General features: G+C 40.4%; 5 protein-coding genes across 5 annotated transcripts; 1 reads left to right on the top strand and 4 right to left on the bottom strand.

Annotated features, from left to right (window-relative positions):
- Nucleotides 1-205: 205 nt before the first annotated feature.
- PDR12 (ATP-dependent permease PDR12) lies at nt 206-4,759 on the bottom strand (the record flags this gene model as incomplete). The annotated part of the gene is made up of 1 exon (XM_022818870.1): nt 206-4,759. One exon carries the CDS (start codon nt 4,757-4,759, stop codon nt 206-208), a length of 4,554 nt encoding a protein of 1,517 aa, XP_022675494.1.
- A 1,567-nt stretch (nt 4,760-6,326) lies between these two features.
- Nucleotides 6,327-10,883, bottom strand: PDR12 (ATP-dependent permease PDR12; the record flags this gene model as incomplete). Its single annotated transcript, XM_022818869.1, has 1 exon — nt 6,327-10,883. One exon carries the CDS (start codon nt 10,881-10,883, stop codon nt 6,327-6,329), a length of 4,557 nt encoding a protein of 1,518 aa, XP_022675493.1.
- A 1,537-nt stretch (nt 10,884-12,420) lies between these two features.
- Nucleotides 12,421-12,615, bottom strand: YSY6 (Ysy6p; the record flags this gene model as incomplete). The annotated part of the gene is made up of 1 exon (XM_022818868.1): nt 12,421-12,615. The coding sequence occupies one exon, from the start codon at nt 12,613-12,615 to the stop codon at nt 12,421-12,423; it is 195 nt and encodes a 64-aa protein (XP_022675492.1).
- A 1,758-nt stretch (nt 12,616-14,373) lies between these two features.
- On the top strand, nt 14,374-15,762 carry TOS1 (Tos1p; the record flags this gene model as incomplete). The annotated part of the gene is made up of 1 exon (XM_022818867.1): nt 14,374-15,762. The coding sequence occupies one exon, from the start codon at nt 14,374-14,376 to the stop codon at nt 15,760-15,762; it is 1,389 nt and encodes a 462-aa protein (XP_022675491.1).
- Nucleotides 15,763-16,696: 934 nt separating this feature from the next.
- CSH1 (mannosylinositol phosphorylceramide synthase catalytic subunit CSH1) lies at nt 16,697-17,770 on the bottom strand (the record flags this gene model as incomplete). The annotated part of the gene is made up of 1 exon (XM_022818866.1): nt 16,697-17,770. One exon carries the CDS (start codon nt 17,768-17,770, stop codon nt 16,697-16,699), a length of 1,074 nt encoding a protein of 357 aa, XP_022675490.1.
- Between the last annotated feature and the right edge of the window lie 1,231 nt (nt 17,771-19,001).

Genomic DNA, 19,001 nt, shown 5'->3' with positions numbered 1-19,001 from the left:
CGGACAATCCATTTGGCGTTTTATTTCTCGTGGTTTTAGATTAGCCTTTTTATCAATTTCTATATCATTTTCCCAGAAAAAAATAATATCTTGAAACAAAGTGGTATAATTTAAAAATAAGGATTTATAAAAGAGTATTTAGAAGTACAGAAATAAAGATCTGTATAAAATATTGTACTTAAAGTTCAAGGCAGACTCTAGTAAATTATGCCTTAGTCTTTTGGACATTTGCTGCATCACCAGGTTTTTCCTGGAAAATGGTATGGTCCTTTTCATGTCTCGAATCGTGATGAATAGCCTTCTTCCAATTACCGATCTTAAAGACTCCAAATATGCTGGTGATGGAATAGTTCTTGACTCTCAAGACCCAGTAACATGCCAACATAGCAAAGAAGTTAAAGCCAATGTATGCCCACAAGAAACCAAAGTTTCTCCATCTGTAAACCCATCTAACATTGTACTGCTCGACAACTTCCTGTTGGTAGCTGTATGGACAGTAATGACAGCTTTCGGTATCATTTGGATTTTTCAAGTAACCAGTATTGTCCTTGATAAATCTAGCGAAGTATTGGCTACAAGTTTGGCCTTCCGGAGGATTCACAACAGCAAATTCATTCTTGGTACATCTAACTTTCTTACCTTGAACAAGAGGAGTGACCAATGATTGAACGACATAAGTGAATGGAGAGACATTGTACATAAACCTCTTCCAGAAACCTGGCATCTTATCCTTTGGTTGTAAAATACCACAGAACAACAACATACCAGCGAACAAGTTAGAATTAATCATAGATGCAGATGGAACATCTGGAGACATGTAAAACACCCAGCACCCATAAGACACGAAGTAGGCAGGGAACATAATCACATAGATCAAAAAGAAGTAACCAGCATGCGAAGCACGACCGGAATACTGTGCAGGCCAGTAGTAACAAATCCAACAGATAAATTCACAAAGTGTAGACCAGATAATCTCAACGAAAGTATGATTCAATAGCAACACAGACCAATGGAAGGTATTCGAAGCTGCTTCTCTCACTTCGTAAAGTTCTCTGGAATCAAGAGCAAACACATGCAATTGGTTAACCATAGCAAGGGCGATCAACAACATCATGAAAATAGATGAGAAAGACTGAGAGGCACCAGCAATAGAGTGGTCGACACCAACGTAAGACAAACCGACAAATAAGGCACACAGCACACATTCCAAAAACTTGGCTCTAATGTACACTGGAGATCTCCAGAATTGAATGTTGGTTCTTCTGAAGACACACTTCATTTGAGTCAAATAACTTGCTGCATATCTTCCAGCTAATTCCTTATCATCAGTAACCGGTCTGGATGCAAGAGTTCTGTGAAGTTCTTCCACTTCCTCTCTAGCAGCTGCACATTCTGGTGATTGTAGCCATAGGTCGTGCCAGTCAGCGTCGGCAGAGGCAGTAGCACCAGCACCAATACAGTTCAACATATATTCAGCAGGGTTCTCGGACTTACCACACTTCACACCAGATTGACGTTCGAAGTAGTTCAACAAGGTCGAAGAATTCTCACCAATGTCACCAAAGTACACCATCTTACCACCCTTCTTTAACAACAATAATCTATCAAATTGTTCGAACAAAGTGGCAGAAGGTTGATGGATAGTACACAAAATAGATTGCCCAGAATCTGCTAGAGCTCTCATAAATTGAACAATAGACCAAGCAGATTGAGAATCCAAACCGGATGTAGGTTCATCCAAAAACAATAACAATGATGGCTTTGCAACCAATTCAACACCAATAGAAAGCTTCTTTCTTTGTTCGACATTTAAACCTCTACCGGTCTTACCAATGATGGCTTCAGCATACTTTTCCATACCCAACAAAGAGATGATCTTCTCCACGTAGTCATACTTCTCTTGTAGAGGAACAGACTTAGGTTGTCTCAATTCAGCTGCGAATCTCAAAGATTCTCTCACAGAGAGTTCACCCATATGGTTATCTGCTTGAGCAACGTAACCACAAGATCTATTGAAAGAAGGTGGTAATGGCTTGGCATTCACTAACATATCACCAGTGATAACACCGACGTTAATTCTTTGAGCTAAAACATTTAACAAAGTTGTCTTACCTGCACCGGATTCACCCATAAGGGCTGTCATCTTACCAGGCTTCACATAACCGAACACATCACTCAACAATTGTCTGGTTGCACCATCGTATGGAATGGTGTAGTTCAAATGGTTCCATGTAAACACATCCTTAGATGCAATAACCTTTTCTAAATCAACACCAGGACCATTCAAAGATTCCATCATTTCCTCTCTCGATGCAACCTTAGAATCAACACTTTCACTACCTAATTCTGGCATGTGACCTCTCTTGTACAATAGCAAATCACCACCACCTTCTAGAGGCTTCAAATATTCGGACATAACGACATTCATCACAATGTAACCAAATGTCCACACGATGTTGATACCCCAGTCTCTCCATGCATGCTTATATCTGAAATGGTACTTCTTCAACACATACGCATCACCAGACACATACAATTGACCTGCGACAGCACCTGCTGCGTCACAAATTTTATGCGCAATAGAAACATTCTCATAACCAGGACCAGAAGGAAGTAATCTGGAGCATAACATTTTTCTTCCGTGGAATTCAGTTGACATCAAGGATTCGTAAGCATAGGTTAGAGGGTTCAAGTAATGGAACCATCTGATCCAATGATGCATATTACCTATAGGCAACACAAACCCTGCGTAAACAGTTAACATCAAAACCCATAAACCACCAATAGCGTGAGCAGTACCACCGTCTTTAGTCAAGGTAGCAACCAATTTAAAGATAAATGAAGTACATTGTTGGGTGGTAAACAAATAAAGTAGATATTGAAAGAATGACCCAGCATCGTACTTCAAAACAGGAATCCAGTAAGAGACAAGGGAAAGAGTCAAAATAGCAACAAACTTAGTAGGAATTTCAGTGAAAATTTCTTGTAAAGATTCAGCGGAGGTGTGGTACATGGAATATGTTTTTTGTTTAACAATGATGGCTCTGTTTTGGAAAGAGTTAGAAATTTCAGCCAAAGAGGTCAAAGCAGCGAACAACAAGACGTAGAAAAGTAAACCACCACGAGAATAAGCACCTTCTGTAGTCGATTGACTTTTTGGATCAATTTTATGGAACATAGAACCCACAATTAAACCTTTAGTCAAGAAGGAAGATAAGTAAACCTTGGTATATGTGGAATCACCCTTAACTCTTTGGAAACCACGAATCATACAATACCAAACTTGGGCCCAGAAAGTAACAACGAACTGAGACTTTTCTCTTTGACCCTTTTGCAATCTTTGCTTCTTGGCCGTTTCCAATCTCTGTCTAGTCTCTTCTTCAGGGTGTGATTGACAGTATTCGTTGAATAACTCAGTTGCTTTAGCATACTCAGGGGAGTTGTGCCAGTAGGCTTCCATCTCCGTCGATGACTTAGGGATCTTTTCTTCATATCCTTCTCTGACTTCTAGAGTTCTGTTCTCGAAATCGACAGTAGCAGATGTTAAGAATTCTGCAGATGTCATTCTGTTTGGCTTGATGTAACCCATTCTCTCAAAGTATCCAACGGCTTCGTCTGCTGGACCGAAGTAAACTTGTTTACCATTGTAGAGAACTGTGGTCTTATCAAATAATTGGTAAATGTTTTCACCAGCCTGGTAAATGGCAACAATGGCAGAGTTATTCATCATATTGGTGGCTGTACGGATAGCTTGAGCAAATTCTAAAGCAGTAGATGCATCAAGACCACGAGTGGCATTATCCCAGGAGTAGATAGACGCGTTCATTGCCAAAGCTTCGACTAAAGAAACACGCTTACGTTCACCACCAGAAACACCTCTAACAACATCATTACCGACATTGGTGGCATAAGTGTGTGTCAAACCGAAGACTGTACACCAAAGATCTCTCATATTGTCAACATATTGAGCTCTCGTCAAATGATCGATACGAGATCTTGGAGTCTTACATTTTAATGCAAAATCAATGGTTTCCTTGACAGTGATCTTAGGGAAATGGAAATCTAATTCCGGACAGTAGATGACGTAACCCTTGAACTTTTGCATCATTTCTTCTTGGGAAAGACCGTCGTAAGATATGTCACCTGTGACTTCCACCAACTCACCGGTTTCACCAGAGAGACACTTTAATAATGTGGAACAACCAGCACCAGGTCTACCGACAACGAAAAGCATTTCACCAGATTCGACAACACCGGTACAGTGCTGGATGATATTACGCAATGGAGTCTCGCTCTTTTGACGACATATTTTTTTCCATAACCTAACAGGAAAGTGGATCCATGAACGAACCATTTCTTCGACGGATGGACCGAAAGCAGCTGAAGCGTCGATACCGACCGCAGTCAAGTCATGGAAAGCGATACCAGAATCACCAGGTTCAATACCCTGTTCCAATTGGGAAGAACGCAAATAATTCAAAAGAGCTTTCAAATCAAAATCCAATTGGTTGACTTCAAAGGATTCCATCTGCTTCTTAGTCTTGGTAGAGATAACTCTAGCCAAGGACTCGATTCTCTCGGCACCATTGCTATTAGACAAGACGTTAGTGATTTGTTGTGACAATTGGGCTGTAACATTTTGAGATTCATTGTCATCTAAATGAAAGGAAGCAACGGATTGAGCAAAAGAGTCAGATGAGTGGACGGAATTTCTTCCATCCTCATTAGTTTTGCCTTCACTTGATGAGCTATTCGACATTGTGAGGCTGTTTAAGTTTTTGGAACTCTAATTCAGGGAAAGAAGTTTGACTTTGCACTGTATTATTCTTTATTCCGGATGGGTATAATAAGTATTAAATTTGAGATAGCGATAACAGCAAAATAATTATCCTGTTTGATTTGGTTGTAGTATTAGTCTATAATAGTTTTGGTATTAGTGGTCAGGTTGATATTAGAATTAGTATTAGTAGAGCTACTATCACTGATTTATACAAATTCTACAATGAAATAGATACAACTAAATACATGATGATCCTAACTCAATTCAATCTAGTCATTGTTCGATAAGGGCAGCATATTTATAATTGGATCAGTTATGGCATGCCCGGCAACTTACCACGAAAACCGCTCAACGGCAGGACCAAAAATACCTTCCTCATCCTCACGCATTGCAACCTGTACCCGAGCTTAGCGTCTTGTGTATCCTTTTATGCCGCTCTTTTTCAAAATCAAAGCTAAGTCGTTCCGAGGTATATAAGGTGTGAAAAGAAAAAGAAGTATCAAGAGTATATTGACTGATATTGCCTAGAAACACAGGAAGCGAGCGATCGTGTCCGAAATGCATAGTAACAGCGGTTCCTAAATGGAAGCTCACTTGTTCGGTACTACTTATTAGCCGAGCCGGCTACGATAAGACTCAGGGATTAGCACTCAGCAACGTCAAGGTGCGATACTTTTGAAGACCGGCTGAACATAAAAATAACAACAAACACTCAGAGAGAAAGTCTGTGTGACGTTTCTCTAGATATGTCGCGTTGGCGCTGCCATGTGTTTTGTTGATTTAAGGATCTGTAGTGACTGGAACAAATCACATTTTGATAGAATGTAAACAAATAATTGCTTTTATTGCTATGGTCGATACGTCCTTAAAACCCGTTTCTGTACAAGAGACATTACTCATGCGGTAGTGCTTCACTTCAGTCTACAATAACCGGAGCACCAGTGAATACAACGTTCTCATCGCACCAATGGACTTTACCGGATCCCGTAACTCAAGCTGTAAATTATACTTGAATTTCCTCTTGACATAATCCTTGTTTGATCCAGATGCGGTCTTATTGATACTGATTTGATAGACTAACTTAGTAACCGAGAAAAAAATGATGAAAAATGATTTGACACCAGTAGCGTTAAGTTTTAAGTTTCAATAAAAAAAACTTTTATAATTCGAGCATTTCTTAGTTCAAACTTTGTTCTTACCGAACGGTACATGGCATTGGCATACTATCTTGTCTTTTGCCAAACCCTGTGAACGGTACTTGTGACTTTTTTTTTGTTCTTCTTAGCAATGCTTGATTTTGAAATTTTCAGATTGATGTCAGATATCAGGAATAAGGCACCATAGGGTATTAAGGTACCAAAAAGACAGATTAGGTCAAATGAAAAAAAAAAATTGATAATAACAATTAAGGTTAAATTAATGGATGTATAAACATATTGTAAAGAGTCATAGGATATTGGTATGACATATTCTACAAAAACTGAATTGAATTTCAGTATAAAGGATGACTAGTGCTTCATTGGCAGAAAAGAAGGAAGAACAAAAACTATGCTCCATTCTTCTTGACATTAGCAGCGTCACCGGCCTTTTCCTCGAATATTGTATGGTCCTTTTCATGTCTTGGCTTAGGTTTTGATGTAACGTTTTTCCAGTGGCCAATCTTAAAGACTCCAAATATGCTGGTGAGAGAGTAGTTCTTGACTCTCAAGACCCAGTAACATGCCAACATAGCAAAGAAGTTAAAGCCAATGTAAGCCCACAAGAAACCAAAGTTTCTCCATCTGTAAGTCCATCTGACGTTGTATTGCTCGACAACTTCTTGCTGGTAGCTGTATGGACAGTAATGACAGCTTTCGGTATCATCTGGATTTTTCAAGTACCCAGTATTGTCTTTGATAAATGTAGTGAAATATTGGCCGCATGTTTGGCCTTCCGGAGGATTCACAACAGCAAATTCATTCTTGGTACATCTAACTTTCTTACCTTGAACAAGAGGAGTGACCAACGACTGCACAATGTACGTCAAAGGAGAGACATTATACATAAATTTCTTCCAGAAACCTGGCATCTTATCCCTTGGTTGTAAAATACCGCAGAACAACAACATACCAGCGAACAAGTTCGAATTAATCATAGATGCAGATGGAACATCTGGAGACATGTAAAACACCCAGCACCCATAAGAAACAAAGTAAGCAGGGAACATAATCACATAGATCAAAAAGAAGTAACCAGCATGCGAAGCACGACCGGTATATTGTGCAGGCCAGTAGTAACAAATCCAGCAGAGGAATTCACAAAGTGTAGACCACATAATCTCAACAACACAGTGGCATATTAGCAAAGCGGACCAGTGGAATGTATTCGAAGCTGATTCTCTCACTTCGTAAAGTTCTCTGGAATCAAGAGCAAACACATGCAATTGGTTGATCATAGCAAGGGCGATCAACAACATCATGAAAATGGAAGCGAAAGACTGAGAGGCACCAGCAATAGAGTGGTCGACACCAACGTAAGACAAACCGACAAATAAGGCACACAGCACACATTCCAAAAACTTGGCTCTAATGTACACTGGAGATCTCCAGAATTGAATGTTGGTTCTTCTGAAGACACACTTCATTTGAGTCAAATAACTTGCTGCATATCTTCCAGCTAATTCCTTATCATCAGTAACCGGTCTGGATGCAAGAGTTCTGTGAAGTTCTTCCACTTCCTCTCTAGCAGCTGCACATTCTGGTGATTGTAGCCATAGGTCGTGCCAGTCAGCGTCGGCAGAGGCAGTAGCACCAGCACCAATACAGTTCAACATATATTCAGCAGGGTTCTCGGACTTACCACACTTCACACCAGATTGACGTTCGAAGTAGTTCAACAAGGTCGAAGAATTCTCACCAATGTCACCAAAGTACACCATCTTACCACCCTTCTTTAACAACAATAATCTATCAAATTGTTCGAACAAAGTGGCAGAAGGTTGATGGATAGTACACAAAATAGATTGCCCAGAATCTGCTAGAGCTCTCATAAATTGAACAATAGACCAAGCAGATTGAGAATCCAAACCGGATGTAGGTTCATCCAAAAACAATAACAATGATGGCTTTGCAACCAATTCAACACCAATAGAAAGCTTCTTTCTTTGTTCGACATTTAAACCTCTACCGGTCTTACCAATGATGGCTTCAGCATACTTTTCCATACCCAACAAAGAGATGATCTTCTCCACGTAGTCATACTTCTCTTGTAGAGGAACAGACTTAGGTTGTCTCAATTCAGCTGCGAATCTCAAAGATTCTCTCACAGAGAGTTCACCCATATGGTTATCTGCTTGAGCAACGTAACCACAAGATCTATTGAAAGAAGGTGGTAATGGCTTGGCATTCACTAACATATCACCAGTGATAACACCGACGTTAATTCTTTGAGCTAAAACATTTAACAAAGTTGTCTTACCTGCACCGGATTCACCCATAAGGGCTGTCATCTTACCAGGCTTCACATAACCGAACACATCACTCAACAATTGTCTGGTTGCACCATCGTATGGAATGGTGTAGTTCAAATGGTTCCATGTAAACACATCCTTAGATGCAATAACCTTTTCTAAATCAACACCAGGACCATTCAAAGATTCCATCATTTCCTCTCTCGATGCAACCTTAGAATCAACACTTTCACTACCTAATTCTGGCATGTGACCTCTCTTGTACAATAGCAAATCACCACCACCTTCTAGAGGCTTCAAATATTCGGACATAACGACATTCATCACAATGTAACCAAATGTCCACACGATGTTGATACCCCAGTCTCTCCATGCATGCTTATATCTGAAATGGTACTTCTTCAACACATACGCATCACCAGACACATACAATTGACCTGCGACAGCACCTGCTGCGTCACAAATTTTATGCGCAATAGAAACATTCTCATAACCAGGACCAGAAGGAAGTAATCTGGAGCATAACATTTTCCTGCCATGGAATTCAGTTGACATTAGGGATTCGTAAGCATAGGTTAGAGGGTTCAAGTAATGGAACCATCTGATCCAATGATGCATATTACCGATAGGCAACACAAACCCTGCATATACGGAGAGCATCAAAACCCATAGACCACCAATAGCGTGAGCAGTACCACCATCTTTAGTCAAGGTAGCAACCAATTTGAAGGTGAAGGAAGTACATTGTTGAGTTGTAAAGAGGTAAAGGAAATATTGAAAGAATGACCCAGCATCGTACTTCAAAACAGGAATCCAGTAAGAGACAAGGGCAAGAATCAAAATAGCAACAAACTTAGTAGGAATTTCAGTGAAAATTTCCTGTAGAGATTCAGCAGAGGTGTGGTACATGGAATACGTTTTGTGTTTAACCACAATGGCTCTATTATGGAAAGAGTTAGAAATTTCTGCTAAAGATGTGACGGCGGCAAATAATAGGACATAGAAAAGTAAACCACCACGAGAATAAGCACCTTCTGTAGTCGATTGCTCCTTAGGGTCAATTTTATGGAACATAGAACCCACAATTAAACCTTTAATTAAGAAGGAAGATAAGTAAACCTTGGTATATGTGGAATCACCTTTGACTCTTTGGAAACCACGAATCATACAATACCAAACTTGGGCCCAGAAAGTAACAACGAACTGGGACTTTTCTCTTTGACCCTTTTGCAATCTTTGCTTCTTGGCCGTTTCCAATCTCTGTCTAGTCTCTTCTTCAGGGTGTGATTGACAGTATTCGTTGAAATATTGTGTTATTTTAGCATATTCTGGAGAATTGTGCCAGTAGGCTTCCATCTCCGTCGATGACTTAGGAATCTTTTCTTCATATCCTTCTCTGACTTCTAGAGTTCTGTTCTCGAAATCGACAGTAGCAGATGTTAAGAATTCTGCAGATGTCATTCTGTTTGGCTTGATGTAACCCATTCTCTCAAAGTATCCAACGGCTTCGTCTGCTGGACCGAAGTAAACTTGTTTACCATTGTAGAGAACTGTGGTCTTATCAAATAATTGGTAAATGTTTTCACCAGCCTGGTAAATGGCAACAATGGCAGAGTTATTCATCATATTGGTGGCTGTACGGATAGCTTGAGCAAATTCTAAAGCAGTAGATGCATCAAGACCACGAGTGGCATTATCCCAGGAGTAGATAGACGCGTTCATTGCCAAAGCTTCGACTAAAGACACACGCTTACGTTCACCACCAGAAACACCTCTAACAACATCATTACCGACCTTGGTGGCATAAGTGTGTGTCAAACCGAAGACTGTACACCAAAGATCTCTCATATTATCAACATATTGAGCTCTTGACAAATGATCGATACGTGATCTTGGAGTCTTACATTTTAATGCAAAATCAATGGTTTCCTTGACAGTGATCTTAGGGAAATGGAAATCTAATTCCGGACAGTAGATGACGTAACCCTTGAACTTTTGCATCATTTCTTCTTGGGTAAGACCATCATAAGATATGTCACCTGTGACTTCCACTAATTCACTAGTTTCACCAGAGAGACACTTTAATAATGTGGAACAACCAGCACCAGGTCTACCGACAACGAAAAGCATTTCACCAGATTCGACAACACCAGTACAGTGCTGGATGATATTACGCAATGGAGTCTCGCTCTTTTGACGAGTCATTTTTCTCCACAGTTTATTGGGGAAATGCATCCATGAACGAAGCATCTCTTCGACAGATGGACCGAAGGCAGCTGAAGCGTCGATACCGACCGCAGTCAAGTCATGGAAAGCGATACCAGAATCACCAGGTTCAATACCTTGCTCTAATTGGGAAGAACGCAAGTAATTCAAAAGAGCTTTCAAATCAAAATCCAATTGGTTGACTTCAAAGGATTCCATCTGCTTCTTAGTCTTGGTAGAGATAACTCTAGCCAAGGATTCAATTTTTTCCTGCCCAACCTCATTTGATAGAACGTGTGAGATCTGGTTAGACAATTGGACTGTTATATTTTGAGATTCATCGTCTCGTAAGTGGAAGGATGCAACAGAATGGGCATAGGAATCAGATGAGTGGATAGAATTTCTTCCATCCTCATTAGTCTTCCCTTCGCTTATTGAGCTGTGTGACATTATGAGATAAATAGAGAAATCTGTTGCTCGAAATTCAGGGAAATAAGCTTTTTTTTTTAAGCTGCTTTTTTATTTCTTAATTGTTGATGTGTATTATGATGATATTAAAAATTGCAGATGGTAACAGTAATATAGATAGAGACGGGCTGTCCTATTTAGTTGATTTTGGGTATAATTAGTAGTTTTGTTATTAAACTAATCGAACAAAAAGGGAAAACCCTGATCATAAATGTCAGTACGAATTAGAAACATAACGAGTGGAGTATTTATAATAACTACTTTCCAAGGAAATAACATCATGATGCACAGCTTTAAATCCTTTTACGTCTACCAGCCGTGATTGGAATCATCAATAAAATCGCTCTTGATGTAAACTCGACTATGGATGAATAATGGATATAACAAGTACTCTAGGGTTAGTGTGCTGTCGAAAGAAGACGAACAAACAAAATCAATCGAATTCACATTTTTTTTTCACTCAGATGTCCCTGCTAGAATGGCGCAGGGCTTTCTGACTCAGGAATGCGCAATAACAACAACAGCGGTAAGGAAATAAAATAGAAGATTAAAGCATACATACAAGTTTATTTTATGAGCCGCGATCGGCTCATAAAAGCCAAGCGAATGTGCAAGACCGCTAAGAGGTGTGCGATGCTCTCAAAGAACGGCTGAAAAGTGAAACCCACCACACCTCTTAAAAGAAGAAAATGAGTTGTGAGTGGGTATTTTAACAGCCGGTCTTGTTACAAACCGGTCTTGTTACTAGCCGATGATTCTATGAGCCGATGGTGTTATATATCTGCAGGCTTTTCTACACTGATCTCGGTTTGTATAAAAAATTTATAGAGGTATAGAGCAGCCACGTTGAGGGAAATAGGAAACAAAAATCAGGAAAAAAGGAAATAGGAAATAGGAAATAGGAAATAATAAACAGGGATGAAAGGAGTTTACAGTTGATATATACCAGCCGATAGGGCTGAGCGCTTTTCTCTGCTGCAGTCATTGTAATTGTTACTCCGATTACGCAGTGACTTCAACTTCTTACACATTGTTGTTTATTATTACTGTTTAGAAGGAGGCCGGTTGGTTACTTATCCACCATCGGTTCCTATCTGCAAAATACCTATCTATATACTGTTGTTAGAGAGTACCCACATTGCCAAGTGTACTGCGCCCACATAATATATATGGAATAAGTCCGGGGCTGGGCAGGACCAGCCAACAAACACCCAATACGTTGTGATCCTCGAAAGAGAGGGGTCGACATATTTCTTTTGTTTCTGTAAACTGTATTTGTATTGCATTGCATTGTGCATTAGCATACTATGCTATGCGTCCTTTATTTATTTATTTTTTTCAATGGGTGGTTGGTTCGTTTGCTGCCCTGGTGTGCGGGTAATGAAGTGCCTGTCGTGACTGATTTCGGTCACGTGAGTGCGTCATAGGGTGAATACCACCAGCGGTACGATACCCAGACTATTATTAAAGGAATAGAAGCAAAAAAGGCTCCCTCTTCCTCTCTACGCTAAACAGCGTCTCATAGCAAAAGCGATATCAATTGCAACACACCACCGCCGATAAGTAGGAACAGTAGCCCAATAACCCAAGGCTTGGAAATTGGTAATTTCGAGGCCTGGTCCTTAGCCTTAACCTTTGGTTTTCCAAGCTTCTTTTCATTCTTCTTGGCCCATTTTTCGTTTGCTAGACGTTGTCTTGGTGTTTGGATAGCCATTATATCAGATATAGTGTGTTATGCTCTGAGTTTGATAATTTTTGCAGTATATCGGTCCGTTAGCATCAACTTTTTGTCAAGGTAGTCGATCCATCTTCATACCGCATTCAAATCTTTTTTTTTATTTTGTTTTTTTGTTTTTTCACTTCTGAGTAGACACGATCGAACATTGTGTGCAAAACGTAGTGTGTACCCAATACGTGTCATTTGAAAAAGTAGTCCAGTCTACCTACCTGCCTGCCATTCCGCCATGCCAGCGGGTGGCTTTTTTTTTTTTCGTTTTCCTTTCAGTAGTCGAGTACCTTACCCTGACTTATGATATGTGCTATCTTACCCTGACTTGATATTATGTATTTCTACTGTATGTAGTCACGTGTATCAAAAAGGAATTATGTTCAGAAGGGGACCGTGAGCGAAAAGAAAGAGCAACAAGAAAAATAGTGTGTTCAGTCCCGGGTTTTGCAGTGCGTACGTCTGCGACCGTTGGCAAAAAGATAAACTGGCAGACCGCATTTAGACTCCGGCGTCCGTCTGCACCATCTGCACTGTTTCTACTGTTACTAATGCTGCTAATGCTGCTACTAGCACTACTACTGACCCTCTACTGACACTACTGTCACTGACCATGTGCCTCGCAGCGGGATCCGCGGCCAACCAGCAAAAAAGAAAAACTACGAAAACCTCAAAACCCAGCACATCACACTTTACAATGCTGGCATATGTATCCATTACCCGACCTACTACGCATCCACTGCACACGTTTCTGAAACAGAGTCTAAACCATCACGAATTACAACTCAGATAACGTCCCAGCAATTCGTCACACACCAACCAACCAACCAGCCACCACCAAACAACCAGCCTCTGGATCACTATTACTCTACTCTACCCTACTGCCCTCTCTGTTACACCTTTGTAAACATCTGCTTCCAGAACCGCATATCCCAGCTGCATGCCCCTCTGTTGTCGGTTTTGGACTGGTTTTCAAAATGTGTTACTTTTGTTCCGAAACAGGAAATATTAACGAAATAAGAAAAGGAGCAAACGTTACTGCGGTCAGATTATTTACGTTTACCCAATCCATCACATCTTTTATAAAAATCGTGGTTTTTCGTCCAAATTTTGGTACCTGACAGCTTTTTTCGTCGATTTGCGTCGTTACCGCAAATGTTAGCTCCTGCCTGGACTTCTCGCTCTTTCGGTTTTTTGCCTCATTCGTTTCTTCCCTCCTCTCTTTTTGTTTAACTCCTTTTCATTTTCGTGCCTGGTTTCTGCTTTTTTTTTTCTTATTCTACTTCATTTTCTGTTGTTGCATTGTTTTAGTAGTTTTTTTTTGTTGTTGTTCTTTTTTGGGTTTTACATGTGTAGTAGTAGGTTTTAGTTAGAAGTTGTAACAGCGAAGATCAGCAAAGAAAAAGAGATTATACGTAACTAATTCGTTCGACAACGAAATAGACCGATTATTGATTCAAATTTATTTGTTAGACCAACCTCCATTCATTCCTTTGAAAAAAAAAGTCTCCTTTTCGCACTTTTTGGTACTTATTTTTGTTTTTTTGCTGTTAGTATAAGACATCGTTACCCTTGAAGTGTTGATAAGAATACCTTTTATAACAAAAGAGCAAATACGTTCATTCAAGATTCTGCTCTAATCCGTTGATTTGTCTGATTGAATAATCTTTTTCGTCTCCAACTATTTACTCTCCTTTTAATTGCAAAGTTTAAGCTTTCCCTCGTTGTCTGTACACCAAAGAAACGATGAAGTTTAGCACCGTGGCCAACACTGCCTTATTGGCAACTTTTGCTCACGCAGGATGTGAGAACGTCGGTGGTAACTACTACTGCTCATCAACTGATGCCGTTGTTTATTCCAACGTTGGTTACTCTGGTTCCTACCAGGATGTGACCTCCATGGACGAGTCTTCTTGTGCTTGTGCCCAATCCTCCGTCTCATTCGAAGGTAACATGGCTCCATTGGACGAAGAATTGTCTGTCCACTTTAGAGGTCCAATCAAGTTGCTCCAATTCGGTGTCTACTACCCTGGTTCATCTGTTAGCTTGAACAAGAGAGACGCTGTTGAGGCTGACAACGAAGAATCTGCTTCTTGTACTACTACGGCCAGAAAACACCACGAACATAAGAGAGAAGCTGCTGTTCAATGGGTCGAAGTTACCTCCACTGTCGTTGTTGGTGGTAACGGTGAACCAATCTCTGAAAGTCTGACCCCAATTGCAGAGCCAACCAACAACTACGAAGGTACCACCACTCTGGCTCCATCTTCTGCTGCTGGATCTCCTGCCGGTTCCTCTTCCTCTTCATCTTCTTCTTCCAGTGCTGCTGCTGCTTCAAGCTCTTCAAGCTCTTCAGGTTCTGGATCAAGCTCCGGCTCTGGTAGCTCCTCCAACAGTGCATCTGCTTGGAACAGAGTTTCGTACTTCACCCCAGGTTCTGCCCAAAACCTAACTTTCATGAACCACCAAGGTGGTACTAAGGGTTCTGGTACTTGGTCCGCATGTTTCGGTAACTCAATTTCCTACTGTGATTCTGACGGTGTTACTGGTGCTGCATCCCCTGTTGCATTGGGCGAAGTCACTGTCCCATCCGACAAGGAATTCATGATCTTCAGTGGTTCCAAGTGTGGTGATTCTTCTGCTAACGGTGACTGTGGCTACTACAGAGAAGGTATCCCAGCTTACCACGGTTTCGGTGGTAACACCAAGATGTTCGTCTTCGAATTCTCCATGCCAAGTGACAACTCTGGTGGCTACAACGCCGATATGCCAGCTGTTTGGTTGTTGAACGCTAAGATTCCAAGAACCTTGCAATACGGTGATGCTACCTGTTCTTGTTGGAAGACCGGCTGTGGTGAGTTCGATCTGTTCGAAATCTTGAGCACCGGTTCTGACAAGTTGATTACCCATATCCACGATGGTCAAGGTAACGACGGTACCAGCACTGGTGGTGGTGGTACTCAAGATTACTTCCAAAGACCAACTTCTGGTACCCTAAAGGCTGCTGTCATTTTCAATGGATCTGACAAGACTATCCACATTGTCGAAGTCGATGATTCATTCGATAGTACCATTTCAGCTGACACTGTTAACTCTTGGTTCAGCAAGGGTGGTTCTTCGGCTCCTTTGTCTTAATCACCGACCATCCCAAATAAAAATATCATCACTGTTATATAATGATGATGATAGCTATACTGGAAAAAAAACTGCAGTCATAGCATTTTGTTATAATAACACTTAGTTTTTTTTTATTCTCAATATCACACAGATTGTATTATTATAAGTTTTCTACCTTCCTCTATCACTCTTTTACCATATCTTAACCTATGTATAAAAGTTAATACCTCCTCGGCGCATGAGCGTTTTATAAAGAATTCGCCAGTATTACGTAATAGTGTGTGTAAACGAGTGATTGTTTTTTAAAAAGTTAATATATTTGTACCGAACGGAATTCGCCTTGTACTTAAGCGCCGTAGCAGAAGACGAGAATTGTCCCCGATACATACAGTTTAGTTTACATTCCCCTGTTTTTTTTATGCAACCAGATCAGATCTATGTTCTCTTGGATAAGCTTTTTTTCTTAATAATATACAAATGAAATTGATAATAATGCTACATATCATATATGATAAAAGGGATGATAAAATTTGTCATGCTCGAGACATGTTCTGCAGTTCATTTTTCTATATTTTTGATTTCCTTTGAACATGCAGAACATATAGAAGGACCAGAAACCGTAGTAATATGCTGGCCCAAGAACGGATGGTCATATAAAAAGGGAGGAGTAAGCTTAAATCATCGCTCACCTTCTTAGTTTTGCTCTTGCTGGAGGTGTAACTTTCTTTTTTTTTTAAATCGTTTTTTTTGCTCTGTTTTGCTTCACATTGCTTGTGTTTCAGGATCTCTATAGGTATAGTTATAATTGGGTATCATCATGAAAGTGGGGAGGCCACTGTGCTAATGCTTGGACATACTAGTAGCAAAAATTGCATGCAAGTTAAGTGTGCTCATAAGATTCTGTGCTATTTTAATTTATTCATTGGAATTTAGTGAGTGTAATAGATACTACCTATTGACTCAAATCCGTGAATTTAGGATCTTGCTTTTCGAGGTCAGGAATGCAGATATTGATCGGTAGGTTAGAATCTTTTCTTAGTCTTCTAAATTGAGCCAGTTCCATGCTGTCGTTACCAGTACGAGAGCGTGATAGACCCAAAGTGTATAGGACGTTATTGCAGAACCTGGACCAAGCACCTCCAGTGACCAACCAGCACAACACGCGGTATTCCAGATACATGATGAAAAATGCGAGTGCGAAACCCAAGACAACGCACAATGGAATGTAGTTCGCTAGCGCCTTGATGAAATGGGCATCATTTAAATGCCATGAAGAACCTTCGGAGATAGCGAAAAAAGAAGTCTCATGCATCTTGTAATCAGAGGGTAACATAATTCTGACAACACCATTTTCTGGCACACCCCATCTCTTGTACTGTTTCCAAATCAATGAGACGAATAGGGGTCCAGTGGACAACATGATGGTAAGGTATGGAATCAACCAGTTGTTATCGTATCTTTGCAAAGACTCTAAAACTTTTAAAAAGAACGGATGTCTTGGAACACTACCCATGACATCGTTCGACACACCCGTAGGAGTGGTCTTTCTCACGAAAGCCGGTACAGTAAGCAATGGATCCAACCTACGCTCGCAACCATCGTCCAAATCGATGTAGATACCTCCAAAGTGAGATAGCACAAAGTATCTGATGGCATCTGCTCTTTGGATTGGGTACTTATAGCCGTCGAACGTCTCCAAAAACCAAGGGTACTCCTCCTGGATAAACTGTCTGGACTTCTGGTCAGTCCATAAAATGTAATTGTAGTCTGGGTGCAAATCTATGCACTTGCGCTGGCCATCCTTCCAGTGCGCTGGGATATCTTCCGTCTTGTAAGTTTGATGGATAATTTTTGGAATCAATTGGGCGCGTGGCTCGGCCGTCTCTGGTGGGTTCAAGTCTGTGCTTGTAAGCGCATCGGAAAAAGTGTTGTCAACTACCAAAGTCAGTAGGTCAAACGTCATATATAGCAGAAAAACCAGGATAACAAGGTGTGAGTACACCATATACCATAGTTCTTTTCTCATCTTGCTGTGGGAATTTATTTTATAGAGGAGGGAAAAAATCCAAACACGTTATGTCAATGCGTCTTCTCTTGTTGTTGCAGTAGTAGTGGGTAGTTCAATCTTTAACGTAAACTCGAACTATTCGCTGTAACTATCTTTATATCTTTCAACAGGTACTCCTCTTCTTTGTTTCTAATATAACAAAGAAATATCAAACCGTAAAAAAAATAAAGGAAATGTATGGGGTCTTTCTATCTCTTTTGAAAGCTTGTCGATTCAGCCAGGAAAGGTCAATGGCAAACACCAAAAGATAAGTTTAATGAATGAATGAACAACGTTTAAAAGCTAACTAATTAGCAGTTTGCTTCTCTTTTTATGAGGGGGAACCGTTACTCCCAACACTACTTACACAACTGTTCGCCTCTTTTTTCCCTGACCTCCTCGATGCTGTTTGTATTTATGGGTTCTGTATATCCATCTCCTAGGCTCTACTTCGATTCTCATTTTTTTTTTTTTTTTTGAAATTGAGAAACTCTGATAAAATAGAAAAAAATGAACACCATGACCGAAAAAAAGAAAAGGGACACAATTATCGTGGAAAAACTGTAAAAAACAGAAATCAACAAACAACCGCCGTAGGAGAATCAAGAGAAATTAAAAAAATTATAATATGAAAATGAAATTAAAAAAAAAAAGAACAACGAAAACAAGGCTGGTTTTCAAGGCTTGCAGTAGATTACAGAGGCAGGAGGCAGAGTGCATGAATCTGCGAAATAGTGTGGTGCGCGGTTGTTTGGGGAAATTTTCGAGTTTCTTAAAACAATAACACACCGAGTATCGAAAACAGCAACAAGGAAAAGCGTGTCTTTTTTGCTTAAGCGTGGTCTTTGCGCGTCGTCTTGCGTGTTTGTGTAGTGGTGAGCAATGGCAGTGTTTTGGGATTGCTCGAGGGCCGTTCACAGAGTGCGGTTCGTGGTATTTTTGTGGACATGTATAGGTTTGTTTGTTCGTAGGTTTCCAGGTCAGTCACGTAAGGGGATTCTCGGAGGATGGTGGTGGACCGACCGACTTACTGACGTCGTCTTGGAAGCAAGGGTGTAGGCCAGGGTGTAGGCCAAGAAGAAGGTCCCTTTGGAGCAGCGTTCAATTTGTCCTGGAAAAACAGTCCGTGCCTGCGCTTTTCTTGTCTGTCCTCCCGTGGAATGGAACGCTATGTGCTGTGCCAAGTTTTTTTTTCCCCCAGACGTCTATA

This window comes from Kluyveromyces marxianus, chromosome 3, assembly GCF_001417885.1.
Source record: "Kluyveromyces marxianus DMKU3-1042 DNA, complete genome, chromosome 3".
Lineage (NCBI taxonomy): Eukaryota > Fungi > Ascomycota > Saccharomycetes > Saccharomycetales > Saccharomycetaceae > Kluyveromyces > Kluyveromyces marxianus.
Note: the sequence above shows the minus strand (reverse complement) of the source record. Positions and strands in the feature narration are given on the sequence as shown.